The sequence below is a fragment of the Heliconius melpomene genome, chromosome 11 (assembly GCF_056956725.1).
Source record: "Heliconius melpomene rosina isolate 202511_hmr_F chromosome 11, ASM5695672v1, whole genome shotgun sequence".
NCBI classification, from domain to species: domain Eukaryota; kingdom Metazoa; phylum Arthropoda; class Insecta; order Lepidoptera; family Nymphalidae; genus Heliconius; species Heliconius melpomene.
Window position 1 is genome coordinate 2,097,687 of NC_140399.1, and position 20,531 is coordinate 2,118,217.

Genomic DNA, 20,531 nt, shown 5'->3' on the forward strand with positions numbered 1-20,531 from the left:
TTGTTTTCTAGAAGTTTTACAGTTATATAATTTTTATGCTAAATATAATAAATATATGTGGACCTATATGAAAAATATCTTTACTTTTGACTTGAAATTCGTGTATGGGTAAATGCGGAAAATATAAACAATAGTCACGTAAATAAATGTCACTCTTTTGTTTGTTTCCTTGAGCTTGTTTTTTTTTAATTATTTGAGACATAACAATTTTCAATATTATGTTGAAATAAAAAAAAATTATAAAAGCAGTTTTACTCGTAAAAAAAGTCCACTACCGCTGTATTACAAATTCAAATGAGAAATAAAGAAAGCGTAAAACTCTGTCGCCATCTGGCTATTTCAATATTGAAATACAGCAAAAAATGACAAAATTATATTTTTCAGGAAATTGAAACAAATTGTAGAAACCATTGAAGAGGAAAGGCCACAGAGCGACGGATATTGCAACTAGATGACATAGAATAAGGCAAGTTTAGAAATGGCGAAAGTTTGAAAAACTTAATATCTTTATAAATTGTTGGTCAAGTATTCTAACACTTAAGACAATTGTTTTTTTTATTATCATTTACTTTAATTTCTATAGAAAATTTTAGGTTTTTCGTCTACTCAACATACTAGTGCAAAAGGGGAGGAATAAAAAAATAATAATTCTGAATAGGAATAGAGAGTCTGTAGTGGCGTAGGAGCACGCGCGTGTCACTGTAAACGCAATGGTTGTGAGTTCGATTTTTATTCGGGGGAATGAAATATTTAATATTCTCATTTCTTCGCTTTGACGCGGCGTTGAGTTCTTCTCAACACGCAATCTCGAAAATTCTTCAGAAAATGGAGAAGGAAATGTCTTAAATATTAGTTTCCCTATGTCCATCTTGCTATGCGCGAGATACGGCATGAAGATGAAAAAAAAAATAGGGAATTCTCCACAATTCTCCACAATGGTCTCTAGCAGAAGTATAATATTTTCCTTGTAATATTATTTTGGATTTAAAAAAAGACAATGTCTCGTGTCCTAAGATCGTTTGCTTATCTATACATCGGTCTCTATAACGTCGAAGGTCGCGCATTCATGTCTAGTACTCGTGTAGACACAGACACAATAGAAATTGTACCACTTTTTGTTTTTACTGAAATTTATGGGAGAAAAAATAGTGATAAAATTCTGTTAATTTTGCATTTTTTGAGTCCAGTCGTGGTGCAGGGGCCAACGCGACTGTAAGTGTGAGAAAATGAAATATTTAATATATTCATTTCTTACCTGGTTTTGAGTACCTTATTCAACACGCAATGCCTACAAAATTAGGCTGTGAAATTATAAAACGTATTGTACGCGTCAATTGTTTTGATTATACAGTTATACTACACAGTTCTATCTTAACGAAAAGGATCAAGGGCTTTTCGGTGTCCAAAAATAGTTAGAACAGTAAGGGTACGAGGTTCCCAAATAATTTGATATACTTTCAAATTGAGTCCCTTCCTAAATCTTATCAAACTCAGGTAAAATTGAAGAAGCCTAAGACGGCACTGATAATAAACCATTTAAAATGTATAGTGAACTGAACTTTCATGGTAACTGCTTCGTGTATTTTGCGAGTAATACAAAATTTACAATGCTTTAGATAAGATTTATAATAATGATAATAAATTGGGGCAATTCGCCTGAGATTTTACTGTCTACTCTAATATTTTAATATTCCAGTAAAAAGTATAGTTATTTAGTTTTATTATTGCATTCTTTTGTTTTTTTGGGTTGTTTTGGGTACTGTTGACTTTCCGCCAAATATTCTTTGCCTTGATATGTTTTACTTTCAATGAACCTACAACCATCATCTACAGCTAAATACAATACACCACGGTACTATGTTATTCAAAATATATATATCTAAATATCTTTTTCCATATACTCGCATGTACATTGGTAAAGGACAATGGAAATGACAATAGCACAAAACGGTTTAATTATTAAATAAAGATATAAATTTTCTGAAATAATCTCCAACGAACCCTTTTATTGTTTCAGATATCTAAGAGATGAAGGCAATGAAATTAACACATCAAAAGGAATTACTAACTTAAGGTAAGCGAGAGTTATATACTTCTAGTTGATTATATTTATAATTCAATACAAATTCCCTTTGTACGTTGTTTTGTTTGATAAAATAATAAATTATTGTTTTTGATGTGATGTGAGCGGTTCTCTAAGGTGTGTTTAAATGGTGCAAAATAAATAATTAATGCCTTTTAATATACTTGAAATCCCTCTGTCTAACCTGCTGTGTGCGGGATACAGCGTGAAGCTAATTTTTATTTCAGTGAAAAAAAATATATAAAAAAAATATATTAAGGCCGTCATGGAGTAGCGTTTTCTAAATAAATGATTACCTCGCTCTGGTAACAAAATAAAGCACTGCGATGAATTCCGCCACTCAATACGCAATATATTGAATATTGGGCGGAAAGTGGAGAATGGAGTGTCTTAGCACTGAGCTCTCTGTTTACTTCATGCAGGATACTGCGTGATTTTTTTTATTTTATTTTATAAACATTATTTTATATCCATATGCCTTTCGATGCCTGAACTGAACTGAACTGAACTATTATCCAAGATATAGTCTTATAATTGAAAATTATAAAAAACAGAGTGAAGAATCGTTGCCAGAAGGAAGAAAAGACCATATTGAATATTTCATTTCCTCAAGTAGACATCGAAACCACAACCTGTCGCCTTCACAGTCACACACGGCCTATACTGGCCTCTATAAAGATAATCACCAATTTTCAAACACCACCACTATAAGATATACAAAGATATACCATAAGATATACCAATTTTCTATAAGAAAATAAAACAATTAATCTAAATAGCTTACTATGAAGTGACAATTAGTGCCGGCGGCGGCGGGCGGCCGATGATTGACGCGGCTGGGCGCCATTGTCTGACACATTCTGCTTATTAAATTTAATTTATCCTTCTATCCACATTGTATTAAAATTAAATGGGCAGGGGCAAAGAATGTGACTGTACACGTAAGCCCATCAGGTTCTGGGTTCGATTCCAGGAAATAAAATATTTCATATTTTTATTTCATCGCTCTGGTGTCAGCCTTCGCTACGTTGAGTTCCAACACTCAACACGCAGTGCTTATCCCTGCAACGTGCGGGATACAACGTAAAGCTGAAATAAAAAATACTCACTTATACTTTTGCACGTGGAAACTGTAGAAGTATCAAGCTTAAAGCTGTGATAAAACAGTTGAAAAACAAACAAAAAAAACAATTTTATTCCGGTCTCTTCTATTTATAGATTTCAAACAACCATTTTACTTTTCATGCTCGTCATACGATAGTGGGGAATAGAAATGCAAGTATATAACGTTCTATTGACACACTCAAAGGGTGTGTACGAATAAAGAACTAAACTGAACTGAAGCGAGTCTAATTGAGAAACTTAAATACTCATTTGAAGCACTTGTTATACATTTTTCAACAAATTCATCATTTAAAATGTTTGGAAAAGACTGTAATATTGTATTTAACTATATATAGAAACTAGCGGCCCGCTCGCGGCTTCGCCTGCGTGAACTACGTTATTATTAATTTCTGTCTCCATGAGTACCTACGTCCTATAAGTAACTATAGACCGATCACGGTAACTTCTGTGTTAAATAAAATTACTGAAAAATTTATAAGTAATCAAATTCAGTCTTTTTACGAAAAAAATGATATACTGAACAATACACAGTACGGTTTTCGACCAGGTAAAAATACGACAATGTTATTGTCAACATTTACGGACCAAGTAAATACGTGGTTGGATCAGAAACTACATGTTTTGGCGCTGTTTATTGACTTTTCCCGTGCTTTTGACACATTAAATCACAAAATACTTGCACGAAGATTAGAAAACACCGGAATACGGGGTCCATTGTTTAAATGGTGTGAAAATTACCTTAGAGATAGGAATTATTGCGTAAAAATAGGCGACAGTTTTAGCACTAGCATAAAAGTCTCGGAGGGCACGGCTCAAGGCTCTGTATTGGGGCCTTTACACTTTATAGCTTATATAAATAATATGAGTAAAATTTTTAACAATTGTATAACTTATCAATATGCTGACGATACTTGTTTGCTTGTAGCTGCTAAAGACGTGAATGAAGGAATGACATTATTACAGGAAGATTTCGATATGTTAAATAAATGGTGTCATGATAGTCATTTAGTATTAAATCCGCAAAAAACTAAATTGATACATATTCATTCTCCAAACCTCAAAGCAGGTAGCGATATGAATTGTAGTCTTATAGCTCACACTCACTGCTGCTTGCACAACCCCAGTAGCCACTGTGGCTGTCCTTCAATTGAAGTAGCACTATCCCATAAATATTTAGGATTAACTATTGATCACAACTTCAACTGGCATAAGCATATTAATTATGTATGTGATAAGCTAAGATCATTTTTGGCAAATATTTTTATTGTCAAGAATAGATTAACGTATAAGACTAAGATGATGCTTTATAACGCATTAGCTGACTCAATTATGTCATATGGACTTAGTAGTTACGGCAGAACGGACAAAACATACTTGAGTTACATATACCGGCTGCAGGTTAGAATATTGAAGAACATCGTCCCTTTAAAAATTAAATTGCAAGCGGCAACTGATGAAAACCTTCTCTTTAAATACTGCCAAGTTATTCCCCTTTATGATAAAATTAATTTTACAATATTAAAAGAAAATTATTTCGACTTGCAGTTTCAATATAAAATTTCTCATAAAATTGCAACACGTAATATCACACAAAATAGATTAGTTTCACTATCAGCTAGTAACAAATACGGACAGCGCACCCGGGCATACATGGTTCCTAACTTAATAAATAATCTAGACCCTAAAATAAGAAGTAAAATTACTCAGAGGAGCTTAAATCAATTATTAAAAAAACATTATTTAAATCTATAATTTAGACGAGTTTTGGTACTCGAGACAAACCTTCGTGGTTTTTTGTAGTGCCTTCATCAATGTAAATATATAGTTGTATGGATATTTGACAGAAATAAAAAAAAAAAAAAAAACTCCTATGCAAAATTTGAGATTCCTGGCACTTGTAGTTTCTGAGATTTCGGGATGAGTGAGTGACCTTTCGATTTTATATATACAGATAACATATGTGTTTTTGCAGCTTCATGCAGCAAGAAATCTAGTGTTAAGACACTCCGTTCTCCACTTTTTGTCTAATTTTTCGAGATATTCCGTGTTGAGCGGTTTGTAATCTGGCACTGTAGCACTGTACGACGGCCTCAACGAAATATGTCTTAATGTATAATATCTTCAGTCGATACCAATTGGCTGGAGAGTCATTTATAAAAATTAGATTTGCAGAAAACTGTGTAACGATCAAAGTGTATGAAGGACCCTCTGTCAAAGGAGGGAGTCAGTCGCGTGGAAGTGCCTTGGAAATTTTTCCAATGGCCGGTCGTTTAGAAACTAATATTCTCGTAGATAAATATTACTTATTTGTCATTTTCTTATTTACGATATAAAAGTAAATATTTTTTCACAATGTCAGTTTATCTGAAGAATCATACTGACTGACACGACTGACATACATGAAACAACATTTATTAGTTGTTTTACATGCATTTTATAGATATTACAGATAATTAATAAAAAAAAAATCGTCCCTGGCGACGAAAAGGTCAATGCTCCCACATATGGCTAACAGAGCAAATGAACGATATTATGAGCCTGACATTTCAGCTATAAAACCTTGTAACGACTCTGAATTAAATGTCGCTTAAGATTGTACGCCTTAATGAAAAGGATTCGGATGTTTTGGGAGATTTAATAATAAATATATAAATAAGTGGCGAGCAAAGGCTGGATGTGAAGAGCTGAAGATCCAGCTCAGTGGCGTGCCATTGGAGGCCTATGTCCAGCAGTGGACAAGAACAAGCTGATGATGATGATGATGATATAAAATTTGATATACGAGTCGATATAGGTTCAACCATTTACAAAATATTAAACGGTTTCTTTAATTACTTGCGTGCTTTACAAGTTTAAATCTTTAAAGTTATAGTTATAATATAGGCAAATAACACATTTTTTTATATAAACTGCAGTCTATTGTGCCTATTCTGATGTTTAAGCTATATTTCGGTAAAATTTCATCTAAATCTGTTCAGTAGTTTTTGTACACGCACGCTATTCTAATTCGAGCAGAAAACGGAGAACAGAGTGAGTAGACACAAGTGATACCGGTATTCATACACGAATACCGGTATCACTTGTGTCTACTCACTCTTTGTAACAAAGAGTGAAGGTAAAAAGAAAAATAAATTCCTGAGCGGGAATGTGCAAATAGCTAGTGATATATGACTTGTTTTTTGTTTTTCTTACACAGACTATAATTTATTTAACAAGCTCGCACAAACAGGTATACTTTATGCTTATTAATTTTGCCTAGTAAAAATATTATTATATGAATAATTAAATGAAAATGAAGAAAAACAAGATGAGTAACGAGAAGAAAAGTCTCCAAAGTAAGTAGTAGTCTCCAGAGAACGGGGTGTCTTAATGGGAGCGGAGTGTCTTATGTTATGTCGTATGCGTTGGGAACAGCGTGAATACTATCAGGTCCCATTATTCCCGAAGAAAATCTTCTTTAACTTGATTTAGGAAAGGACCTAAAAAGGGAATTTATTAACATTAGATTTGCCAAACTACTTTGAAAATATACCAGTAAAGAGATAGTTATATAAATATCTCTGCATTTAGACCTGTCTAGGCTTGATAATAATAAAAACATAGAAATGTCTTGTTTTTATTTTCTCTATCTTGCGTATAGTGCGGTAGTTAGCGAAAAAGTAGTGTCAATACTCAAGACACCTCGCCGCCCTCATTCTAGATATTAGTAATACTTTTTCTGATACGAGTATACCTTCGATATACAGATACCGATCAGTTACGATTTTATTATAAGTAAATAGATTTAAAATGCGTTTTTTTAGACTCGAGGCCAAAATGGATATTTAGATTGTTTTAAAGTATTTCGGTGTATTTAGCGGGTATCTTAATGTTGTTTCTTTTGGGTGATACTGACAAAAAAAAACATAGTTAACGAATATTTTTTTATAAGCATTTTTATATTAGAGGTCGTCATGGCATAACGTCACTGCGTCTAAATATAAAGGCGGTAATTATGAATTTGATTCTCACTTGGAAGAATGATATATTTTCATTTCTTCGCTCTTATAACAATAAAAAAGCCGCGGCGTTAAGATCCAAAACTTATTACAGTACAAGTATTTTTTTTTAACCGACTTCTGTAAGAAAAGGAGGTTATCAATTCGACTGTATTTTTTTTTTATAATAGCTCTGTGTTAATAAACCTTTAAAAACATTTTCATTTATTCATTTATATAAATGAAGTTCATAACATTCTTATATTGAAATAGATATTTAGTATAAAGCATTATATTTCCGGTACTTAATTAATTTTCCTGTAATTTACTACGGAATTGAGGAAAACGCTATAATAATATTCATTTGAGTCGCTACAACTGGCTAATACAATTTGGCTAAAAAAAAGACATTTTTTAAAAATAATCTACTTAAAAAAAATTAATGAAGTATCTGTTAGTTTATCATTTACTTATTCTAAGAAATGTTTAAATTTTGTGTAAAAAGTTTTTTTAGAAGAGCGTAGCCGAAAATAAATGTAAAAAAATATACATTAAGAAAAGGTAAGCATGAAGATGTTGCAGGCTGTACATAACGGGGCAGTCTAAGGGAACCTAGGAACCTATTCTTATGATATTCCATTCACTATACTCCGTACTTATAATCATAAAAACAATAAAACACTAAATAAAAATTTATCGCCAGATAATAATCGGGTTTTTAAAGAAAAGTGATAAGAAACAAAAATGAAAGTAACATTTTTACAGTCCCCGCTATACCTAGGATCTATTTAGTCTTTGTTTATGGCCTACATATAAAGATCCCGAATACTAAGTAAGCTATCACTTAGGGTAACTACAAAACCCGCCAACGGCAGGTTAGGCAGAGGGAACCTAATGCTAAAGATATTAAAGTGATATAATATAGTCGCTAGCCTTCTCGATAAATTGACTGATTAGGCCAAAAAGTTATTTTCTATTTACACTTTATTGGTTTAAATTCTTAATATTAGACAGTTTAAATAAAGTATAGGTCTCTTTTGTAACAAACATTATATTAAACATTATATGTATTATATTAACGGCTGTGGGTTCGATTTCCTCTCTGATCGAAGAAACTCATATTACAATATTCCCTCAACTCGAGAGCCTCAAGCAGCATAAGAACTCACAACCACTATATTTATTCAAACGATTGACAACCACACAACAATATCTTAGGAAATATCCTAAGATATTCAAAAATCATTTCTATATAACATTTGGGCACCATTCATTTTCAACTCTGAAATTTCTCTTGAGATTTGAAAAACAACTTTTTATCCCGACTCTACGTAATGAGGACATATTGACAGAGAGAGACAAGTTCGTTTCGCGGCAAATGTATGCGGGAAGTTATAATCAGTCATGAATATGCTAACGAACGGCGGTCACCTGATCGAATCCTTTATCTATTGTGTGGGAAGGAATGCCCGATAGGCCAATCGAATATGGCGTTTCTATTTTCTAACTGGAGCGAGCTTGATTTTTTTTTCAGTTTCACGCTCTATCCCGCATGTATTAGGTTTGGTAGAGGGAAATTAGTGTTAGGGCACTCCGGTCCCCACTTTCCACTGAATTCTGGTGACATAGTGGCAGAATTCAATGCCGCGTTTTGTCTCGTTACCAGAGCGAAAAAGTGAAAATATTAAATATTTCATTTCCTCGAATGGGAGTCGAACCTACAACCTGTCAAATTTACAGTCGCACGCTTCTGCCGTATCTATACTAGGGACTAGAGGACAGGACTGGTCTCTATATATATTCTTTTTGATATAGGTATAAATATTGTTTTTAAAATAATATTTATTGAGGAAATTAAATATTTAATTATTTATAAAAAAATAATTATTTTTAAAAATTTTTAAAAATTAAATATTTATTTAATTATTTAATTTCTTCCCTCTGGTATCGCGGCGTTAAGTACCGCTACTCAACACGTTTACAATTGAGAGGAAAATGGCTTAACACTAGGTCCCCCATTCTCTTTGCCTGCAGTATAAAGTAAAAAAAAACTTACATTTCATTATTTTCTTTATATGTAAATACGATCACGTATCTAATTACTTTTACCGAGTGAGGTAGCTCAAAGATATTTGTGCTATAATTTATTTCTAATAACAACTAAGTAACAAAAGTATATTTAAAATTTCAACGACATACGCATATAAATGTGTTTTTTTTTTTATTGTTTTGATTGGTTTTTCGCTTTTATTATGCATCTAGCAGAAAAAAAAATGATTTATTTTATTTTTTGATTACAATTTCCAATTAAGATTTTCTCAAATGTATAATGAACAAAAGAAAGCCTAACTTCAGGGTAGCCACGACTCGTTTACCGTACTGTAGGTAGTATTTAATATTTTAATTTCCTGGCTCATTGAATTCTGCCATTCAACATGGAATGCCTCCAGTATTCAGCGGAAAATGGCGAACGGAGTGTCTTAACACTAGATTCCCTACAAGTTAATAAGATAATATTTTATAGATATCTCTATAGTAAATAATCTACTAAGAATAAGCTTTACCATCTTTATAAAATGAGAAATTGTTAAATTCTGACGCACATAAACTCTGTATTGTGAAATATCGATACAAATACCAACAAAATTATCGGTTCGGTAAAATTATGATGTAATGCTTTTATACCGACTTGGACTACAGTCGATGTAATCGAGTAAACTATTTTAAAGTATCATAAAATATAGTGGCCGTAAATAGTGGTCGTTGTGGTGTAGTGGACGATGTTTGGGTGTAACCGTGATAGGTGCATGTTCGATTTCAATTATAGTGATAATTACATTATTATTATTCTTTTGTTTTCTTTTACTTTGTAAGATTGTGTAGGACGTTGGGTTCCGATACCGCAAGAAGTATTTTATTAGGCTCTCTTTTCAAATCAAGTCTTCAAACCTAGTCAATTAATATTTAATAACATCTTTAAATTTTTTTTTAAGTAAATGTAATATGAAATTTGAGTATATGGTTTGAATTTAAACTCGATATTTCGAATCGTTCCTGAGAAAAAAGCTCTTGACAGATAGACAGACAGATGGATAACAAAGTGATGTTATAAGGGTTTCTTTTTCCTTAAAAGGTACGAAACCCTAAAACCGGAGTGTTTCAACACCCTGCTACATGCGGGATACACCGTGAAACTTAAAAAAAGTTATATTTAAATTTCTATACATATGTGCACCCTGTCCTGTACACAAGCACCGTCGCATATTGCGTCAGGCGGGTATTTTTGTTAGATAAGCTGCGCGTAAACAACTTACTTGTAGCGTTAACGACTAAAATACACTTTTATTCATCGTTCACCTCGTTGTAGCATGTAGCTTCGATATAAACATGGAGAATATTATGTTTCTATAGTATTTCCAAATGGAAATACAGTCGGATAGAGAGACGGAGAAAAAATACCTAATGAATATATTTTAGAAGCCAGTCGTGGCGGAGGGGCAAAGTGTGGGTTCAATTTGAAAATCGAGGAAATTAAATGTTTAATTTTTTTTTCTTCGCTCTGGTGTCTAGGCAAAGCGCGGCGTTGAATTCCGCCACTCAAACGCAATGCCCCTAAAACTCGATGGAAAGCGAGGGCGAAGTGTTTTAACAATAGACTCTCTCTGCCTATACTGCTATGAAAAAAAATTATGACTGCTACAGTTGTAGAGACTATTGGAAAATGATTGTGGATTCATGTTATTTGACCGAGGCATACGTTTACGTTCGTGGGTTCGATTCCCACTTGGGGTGAATTATTTTAACCTCGTTCTACTAATAAAAGAAAGCGCGATGTTGAGTTTCACCAATCAACAGGTAGTTTCGAAAATTAAGCGGGAATGGAACGAGTATCTTCTTACTAAAATTCTTCTGCTTGCTGCCATTTTCGTAGAAACAAACGAAGAAGTTTAAAAATATATAGTAAACATCAGAATTAAACTAAAACATAATTACAAAACATGGAAATGACGGTAGAAATTTATTTGGAAACAATATGGAATTAGTTGAGGAAACGCGAATGTGTCATAGCCAGAGTACTGTACTTGACATATGTAATTTAGTTCAAATTGAGTGCTCAGTAGTAGCAGCTTCTCGTAAAGTCAACGAGGGTTGGAATTGTTACATATTTAAATAAGGCCCTCGTGCCGCAGTGGCGCAGCGGCACGAGGGTGTGGCTATAACGTGGCGGTCGTGAGTTCGATCTCCAGTCGAGCGAATGAATAATTATTTATTTATATTTTTATTTCTTCGCTCTGGCCCGATTCAATATGCAATGCCTCAAAACATTTGGCGAAAAGTGGAGAACGGAGTATCTTAACACTAGGTTCCCTCTGTCTACTCTGCTGTGTGCGAGATATAACGTGATGCTGATTTTGATCTGTAAGCGCGACGGTAGTGGGTTGGGTTGTAACTCAAGGAAATGTTTCTGAGACAAGGGTTCTTGACAGACAGACAGACAGACGGACGGACAACAAAGTCATCTTTTAAAGTTTCTATTTTTCCTTAAGAGGTACGGAACCCTAAAAAACACAACAAATACCTTCTTAAATATTTTGTATACTCCAAACCGCCTAAAAGCTTGTACATTACACATATTTACATAGACATCCATTAGGGATTACAGAATCTATCATTCTTACATATTATTACTTTTAGATTCAAGATTAACATAAATCTTATACTGTGAAAATATGTAAGTACATAAAATACTGTTTCTTTTCACTCTTCGCTTGAGATATTGCCTTTTGAGTGGCTGAACTCAATGCTTTATCTTGCCTGATGTAGAAAGGAAGATAATTTATACTCCCGAATGAGGTAATCCACAATGGTGTTAGTTCCGACTGAAAACGTGACGATTATGAGTTCAATTCCGACTTGGAAGAGTAAATTATTTTCATTTTCTCGTAACGAAACAAAGTTCGACATTGAGGGGAACTGAGTGTTTGAATACTACGCCTACCCTGCTGTATGAGGCGTAAAATAGCATTCAAAAATAATAATAAAGCATTTTATTCTTCAATAACTTACTCATATTAGGCTGTCGTGGCGCAGGGGCACAAGGGAAAACTGTAACGCGACGGTTGTAGGTTCCCAATCGGAAGAATCAGTTATTATTTATTAATATTTTCATTTCTTCGCTGTAGATTTGCGGCGTCGAGTTCTGCCACTCAACACGTAATGCCTCCAAAATTCGGCAGAAAGTGGGGAACAGAGTGTCTTAGCACTAGGTTCCCTCTGCCTACCCTGCTGTGTGCGGGATACAACGTGAAGCTGATCTTCGCTGTAGTATCAAGGCGTTGAGTTTCGCCAGTCAACACACAATGCCTTAAAAATTAGGCGGAAAGTGGGGAACGGAGTGTGTTAACTAGGTTCCCTCTGTCTACCCTGCTATATATTTTACTCATATTATTAAATAAAATTTAAAATTTGCAGGCAATATAATATAAAAAAGTTCTGCATAAATGTAGAATATAAATAAATAGAAACTGACATGAATATGATGAAAGCTCTCGATCAATCACAAATATTGCTAAAGTCTGAAATACTAAATCTAAAGAGTATGTGATGATATGAATATGAAAATAAAGAATAACATACGAAAATTTCTTTTAATATCTTTACTATTTAATATAAACAAATTATGTGTAGTGTATTAAAAAAATAAGAGGCCATCTTGGCGTAGTGAGAATGTTTGACGGTGGTAAGTGGTTCGTTGCGTGTTTATATTTTTATTTACCTTAGCGCTGTATCCTGCACATAGCAGGGTAGACAGGATAATGATAAAAAAAAAGGAAAAATTTATAGTGCCCCAACCAAAATCACAAAAAAAAATTAAAATAAATAATTTTTATACTTTTCATCACCTCTTCATGTTCAGTAGAGTGGTCATGACACCAACAACTAAATATAGATATAATTTATTAGGAGAGTTGCTTTCGTTAGATTTCTTTGCTCTGGTAACGAGACAAAACGCGGCGTTAAGTTTCGCCACTCAACACGCAATACAACAAAAATTTGGCGGAAACGGAGTATCTTAATGGTAACGGGATGTCTTAAACTTAGCTCCCAGGTTCCTTTTGCCTATTTATTTATTATTTATTAGCAAATATTTTAATCACGTAAATTATATTTCACTTAAAAATGTGTCCAAAAAAACTGAAATAAAGAACCTTTGATAAAACGTGCCTAAGATTAGAAAATAGCCGACACTTTCGCGTTAAGACAGAGTACTTTTTTTAACACTTGCCAACTTCAAACTAAATATATCATGTTTCAAAAAAAAGTACTATTAAGATTTATAAATTGTTCAAGCCGTCATAATGAGTTGCTCAATTTCTAAGTTAAAATTGTTAATTGTAATTGTAATTTGTAACAAATATTGGCAGTTAAAAAGAGTGGCCATGATTTTCTTTGCCTGTATGATGATGAGCTCAACTATTTAAACGGGCTTTTTTCAAGTCAAAATTGCACATTTTTTTTTTGGTTATTTTGTTTTGCATTTTTTTCTACTTTTATGACATGTCCAAGTAAATGTTAAGCATTTTTATGGAATAAAGATATTTTGACTTTGACTTTGATAAAGCGTCTCACTGTAAACGCGAAGGTTGTGGGTTCAATTCCCAATTAAGAGATTAAATTATCTTCATTTCCTCGTCCTGGTAAGAAGATGAAGCGCGTATATCATATAACATCTTGAAATGAAATGAGAAACTTCACGCTGTATCCCGCGTACAGAAGGGTAGGCAGAGAGAACCTATTTTTAACATACTCCATTCCCCAATATTCGCCAGAATTTCAAACAAAGGGTTTGAGTGGCGGAATTCAACGCCACGCTGTGTCTCACCAGAGTGGGAAAATGAAAATAATTCATTCCTCCGAGTAGACATCAAACCCAGAACCGTCGCACTTACAATAAGACGAGTAGAAATTAAACCCACAAACGTCGCATTTACAATCAGATTTTTTGTAATATGTGTAATTAAAAAAAAATAACTATTTCTTATGACTAAAATCTCTCCCTCTTTTCCAGGTCAAGTGGCTGTCACAATGGCGGACACTAATCCAGCTGTTGGCAACGGAAGCTCTGGAAATGACAAAGTGAGTTCTCTTATAACCTCCCACGCTTCATGAGGAGCTTTATGAGTTGAAACGTGTGTTGCTTTGTTTAATTGACTATTAGATGCTTTTTTTTAAATTTATTTCTTAGTTTAATACGTGATAAGTGACTGTAGGCCGTAACCCGCATATAGCAGGGTAGGCAGAGATAATCTAGTGATTCCCACTTTCCGCTTATTTTTTTCGAGATATTGAGTCCGTCATGGTGCAATAGCATATCGGCTGACTGTAGGCGCGACGGTTGTGAGTTCAATTTTAACTCGGGCTTTTTTTCATCGCTTCGATAACGAGACAAAGACCAGGGTTTGCTGCTGCTACTCAAAAATGCCTTTAAAATTTGGCGGTGCTTTGGGAACGCGTACTCCGTTAACTTAACTAGGTTCCCTCTGACTTTCCAAGTTCTTTACCGTAGAGCCTAAAGAGATGAGTGGCTTCAATAAAGTAATTGTGGACTTCAATATAAGCTTTAATTGAATATGAAGTTACAAATTGTTATCAAAAGGGATGGAATATGTTTGAAATGGAAATTTAGTTTCTAAACGTCATTAGGGTAGTTATATCGAGTGGCTTGTTCTATTTAATTGTAAGAAATTGTATGAATCCAATATATATATAATCAGTTTCACGCTTTATCCCGCACACAACAGCCGCCCTTTATCTTGTTATCAGATCGAGAGAGTGCAAATAATTCACTGCCCCGAGCGGGAATCGAATCTACAACCGTCATGAGTACAGTTCGACACAATGCAGCTTTCACGATTTTATATGTTTTTTATACAAATATGTTTTGAGAATTATCTGTTGTTTTTTATAATATTACTAGCGACCCCCTTGCGGCTTCGCCCGCTTTTACTACTGGATTATTCATATAATGTATGTTTGCAAAGCACTTAAGATAATGTGAAAATTAATTAAACTCTAATGCAACCCGCATTTTCGTAGTTTCAATAAGTGTTTGACAATTATTTCACTCGGCAAGGATTTTTAGTAGGTACCGTAATTTTAAATCTGTGCTACTAATCATTTCAAGTACTTATTAAAATATATTTAAATGACTATTTTTAGATAGTTAAATGACTATTTTTAAACGGAAGAAATTATAAACAAAAACCTACCTACTAATAACTACTACAAAAAATATGAAATCAAATATATCGCGCTGAAATAATACATTCAACTCCAATTATCTAATACGTGCAAACGCATCTAAATCTTCGTTGCTATAAAGGCAGGCGGATTTTTTTTTTCGAGCTTGTGGTTAATGCTGAAGAGGGTATTCTGTCCCTGATGAAAAGCAAGCACTACGTGGCTGCCTGTGAGGAAAATTAAATAGAATGCATCGGCCGGGAATCGAACCCGGGCCGCCCGCGTGGCAGGCGAGCATTCTACCACTGAACCACCGATGACTGCTCATGACGCGCTTGTATAAGCAAAACGTCGCGGGGCGCGTTTCGCAGCAAGGATGTTTTGATATTGTAACAACTTCTAAAGTACTTATTAAAATGAAAAAACAGTAAAAGACAGTTTTATACTGAGAGTAAGGGATAAGTAAAACACGACTCGATACAGCTGAGGTGTCAACGGCGTGATGTGTTACCAATTAAATGCGTTTTTCTCTAAAACTATTCGCAATTTCGAAATAGTGTAAAAAGTAAATTTTATCTTCATTTAACGTAGAAAATTAATAAAGTATTTTAAAGGATAAAGATTAATACCATTATGGAAAAATATCCCTCACAATAAAAAATATATTGAAATTACTATTTTTAGACAGAAGTATGATCACTACACGTTAACCTTAAAAGATAAAAATATGCTGTCGCGGACTTTTTTGTAGATCTTATTAAGAGGAACAATACTCCAGTACATTATTTTCATGTAGTACTTACCATTAAAGCAGCGCATGCGCGAAAGTGTCTCAACGGGTAGGACTTTAGTATCGTATTTATGTTAATTTACATAAGAATGTACAAATAATAAACTATATATAAACCTTCCCTGAGAAATACTCGACCTAATAGTGAAAACCGCATCAAAATCGGTTGGGTGGTTTAGAAGAAGAAGAGTTAGAAAGTTCAGACAGACACGAAAAGCGACTTTGTTTTATAAGATATAGGATATGTAGATATAATATTTGGACACGCTCAAATAATCTAATAACACTGACATATCCTTTGAACAAACTGAATAACCCTCTTAAAGGTACTCTCTGTCCCTTATCTTACTGCTTGAGGGTTATTGAAAATGATTGTAGGAGATCACTTCTTGTTCTTTCACAAATATTTATATATTTTACATAAAAATAAAATTGAATTCTATAGTTGTGACTGTATTTTTGTATTGGTTTTTCACGTTGTTTTCAACGTTCAATGGTATTTAATGTCGCACTTTGCCTTGTTCTAAAAAAAATGCTGTTTCCATTAGAAAAAAAATCAGTGATATTTAGAATTTGGGTTTGTTTTAATTTTACAGTACGAATTTTAAGACCCCCGTTCCCTTATTTTTACCCAAACTGAAAGCCGCGTTTCTGGTGCGCCTCCGCTGCCTCTGCTAGAAATAAGAATAATTAAAATATAATTACTTCGACTGTAGATCGAATTCACACCTATCTGGCTTTCACTGCCACACTGCGCCATAAAGCTGTTCTTATTATAATTGAATTCTATACAAATTAATTTACGAAAATCTCTTTAGTAAAATACAGGAAGCATTGTCGACGTATTGTATTCGGAAATCACAAAGAAAAGCGGAATCAAGAAGTTTACAGTGTTTGTTCGGGAAAGTGTTTGTCTAGCGCCGGTAGCTGGTCACCTTCACCCCGATACGATTGTTACTGGGTTTAATAGGTTAAGGGCTGAGGGTAGCTCTGTTAAATTACTACAGAATTTAAGGGGGTGGGGTGACGAGTGTATTCTGATCTAAATAATTCACCCTCACGCTGTATGTGACGGATAGGCAGAGGGAACCTAGTGTTAATTCCATTCCATATTTTTCATAGAACTCCAGAGGCTGCGAGTTAATTGGCGAAACTTAATGCCACGTTTTGCCCATTATTACCAGAGCGAGGAAATGAAAATATTTAATATTTATCTCTCTCGAGTGGGAATCGAATCTACAGTTGTCGGGCTTACAGTCGCACACTTTTGCAACCGCGCCGCGATGGCTTCAAATTTATTTTAAACAAATACTCAATTTTATAATACAATATCTTTACATAGTCTCTAACGCCTAAAGAGAGTTTTTACTTATTAATTTCTGCCGAGAATTTTTCTTTTTTCCTAAGTGAATCTTGTAAATATAATTGTATTTTCCTACATATGGATAAATACATAGCTTTCTAAAGCCCATCATTATTTTGTTAAAATAGCATATTTCATAATTTAATTTTACTATATTGGGCGTGTTTATTAAATAATTTGGCCAATTTTACGTAACCCTATAATAATATAACTTATTATTCGTATTTGAGTTCTAAATTTATACAAGAAACACATAGTATGTTTATAAAATTATTATTATTATTATTTCATTACGTGTGTGTCTTCATAGGCGTAGTTAAGATACGCATGCCTACGAACAATGGTAGTAGATTTGAACTATTATAATTAATAAGTATTTATTAAAAAAAAATAATAATAATAAACGGCTTTTAAATAAGTACATGTTAGTTACGTACCTATATTATATATGTCCTCATCAGAAATGCAAGTATACTCAATTGCTAGACCCAGTGTTAAGACACTCCGTTCCTCACTTTCCGCCCTATTCTGAAGGTGTTGCATGTTGTGTGGCGGCGGAGCTCATCGCCGCCCTTTTGCCTCGACACCAGATCGAGGAACTGAAAATATTAAATATTTACTCGATTGAGAATTTAATCCACACACTGTCGCGTTTACAATCGCACGCTTTTGCCCCCGCATCAAGTAGCCTTAATTTTTTTGTTTTCAGCTTCACGCTATATCCCGCACACAGCACCGTGCTGTGTTGCAGAGGGAACCTACACTCCGTTCCCCACTTTCTGCCGACTTCCGGAAGCATTGCGTGTTGAGTGGCAGAACTAAACGCCACGCTTTGCCTCGACACCAGAACGAAGAAATGGAAATATAAACGTAAATGAATATTTCACTTCCTCGAGAGGGGATCGAACCCACAACCGTCGCGTTACAGTCACACCCTTGTGCCGCTGCGCCACCACGGCCTTAAATAAATAATAATTATAAAACGAAAAAAAAATATCAATCTCTAAGCATTAACTAAGCAGCTTCCCGTAAGTAGTATAAGAAGTCGTAACAATAAGATGTATCGCCAACATAAATCAATGTAATGCAAACCACATCGTAAATGTTTCAGTGAATGTTTCACCCGGATGCGACCAGGTGGTTGCGGCTGATAGAATTTTATTTCACATAAAACGGGCAGTTATAAAACAAATTATTTGGGTTTTTATTTCTTTTATTCTTCACTAGCGACCCTCTTGCGGCTTCGCCCGCTTTTACTACTGGATTAATCATATAATGTGTGTTTGCAAAGCACTAAAGATAATGTGAAAATTAATTAAACCCTAATGCAACCCGCATTTTCGTAGTTTCAATAAGGATTTTCCAATTGTTTTACACAGCAAGGATTTTTTAGTAGGTACCGTAATTTAAAATCTGTGCTACTAATCTTTTCAAGTACTTATTAAAATATATTTAAATGACTATTTTGAACGGAAGAAATTATAAACAAAAACCTACCTACTAATAACTGCTACAAAAAATATGAAACCAAATATATCGCGCTGAAATAATACATTCAACTCCAATTATCCAATACGTGCAAACGCTTCTAACTAAATCTTCGTTGCTATAGAGGCAGCCGGGTTTTTTTTTTTCGAGCTTGTGGTTAATGCTGAAGGGGTTATTCTGTCCCTGATGAAAAGCAAGCACGACGTGGCTGCCTGTGAGAAAAATTAAATAGAATGCATGGGCCGGGAATCGAACCCGGGCCGCCCGCGTGGCAGGCGAGCATTCTACCACTGAACCACCGATGCGTGTAAGGCAAGCGGGCACGGCGGACGCATGGCGAGTGGCGAGCCGTTTCGCAGCAAGGATTTTTTTGATATTGTAACAACTTCTAAAGTACTTATTAAAATGAAAAACAGTAAAAGACAGTTTTGGTCTACATTAAATGGCCAACGCAACTAATGTACTTATTTATATGCTGAGAGTAAGGAATAAGTGAAACTTGAGTAACATACAGCTGATGTGTCAACGGCAAGAGGTGTCAACAATTAAATGCGTTTTTCTCTAAAACTATTCGCAATTTCGAAATTGTGTAAAAAGCAAATTTTATCTTCGTTTAACGTAGAAAATTAATAAAGTATTTTAAAGGATAAGGATTAATGCCATTATGGAAAAATATCCCTCACAATAAAAAATATATTGAAATTATTATTTTTAGACAGAAAAATGATCACTACACGTTATCCTTAAAAGATAAAAATATGCTCTCGCGGACTTTTTTGTAGATCTTATTAAGAGGAACAATACTCCAGTACATTTTTTTCATGTAGTACTTACCATTAATGCAGCGCATGCGCGAAAGTGCCTCAACGGGTAGGACTTTATTCATATTTATCGTATTTATGTTAATTTACATAAGAATGTACAAATAATAAACTATATATAAACCTTCTACGAAAAATACTCGACCTAATGGTGAAAACCCCAACAAAATCCGTTGGGTGGTTTAGAAGAAGAAGAGTTAGAAACAACAGACAGACACGAAAAGCGACTTTGTTTTATAAGATATAGGATAGGATGACTATTTTTAGATAGTTAAATGACTATTTTTAAACGGAAGAAATTATAAAGAAAATCCTACCTACTAATAACTGCTACAAAAAATATGAAACCAAATATATCGCGCTGAAATAATACATTCAACTCCAATTATCCAATACGTGCAAACGCATCTAAATCTTCGTTGCTATAGAGGCAGGCGGGTTTTTTTTCGAGCTCGTGGTTAATGCTGAAGAGGGTATTCTGTCCCGGATGAAAAGCAAGCACTACGTGGCTGCCTGTGAGAAAAATTAAATAGAATGCATGGGCCGGAAATCGAATCCAGGCCGCCCGCGTGGCAGGCGAGCATTCTACCACTGAACCACCGATGCGTGTAAGGCAAGCGGGCACGGCGGACGCATGGCGAGT

General features: G+C 34.2%; 1 protein-coding gene across 4 annotated transcripts in view; it reads left to right on the top strand.

Moving 5' to 3' along the window:
- Nucleotides 1-20,531, top strand: part of Ac78C (adenylyl cyclase 78C) — an 80,264-nt gene that overhangs the window by 33,185 nt on the left and 26,548 nt on the right. For all 4 annotated transcript variants that reach the window (XM_085192722.1, XM_085192721.1, XM_085192725.1 and 1 more), the window contains exons 2-3: nucleotides 2,018-2,074; nucleotides 14,255-14,322. In XM_085192722.1, coding sequence (XP_085048848.1) covers nucleotides 14,272-14,322 — 51 coding nt within the window. In that variant the 5' untranslated portion in view covers nucleotides 2,018-2,074; nucleotides 14,255-14,271. The remainder of the gene's footprint in view (nucleotides 1-2,017; nucleotides 2,075-14,254; nucleotides 14,323-20,531) is intronic.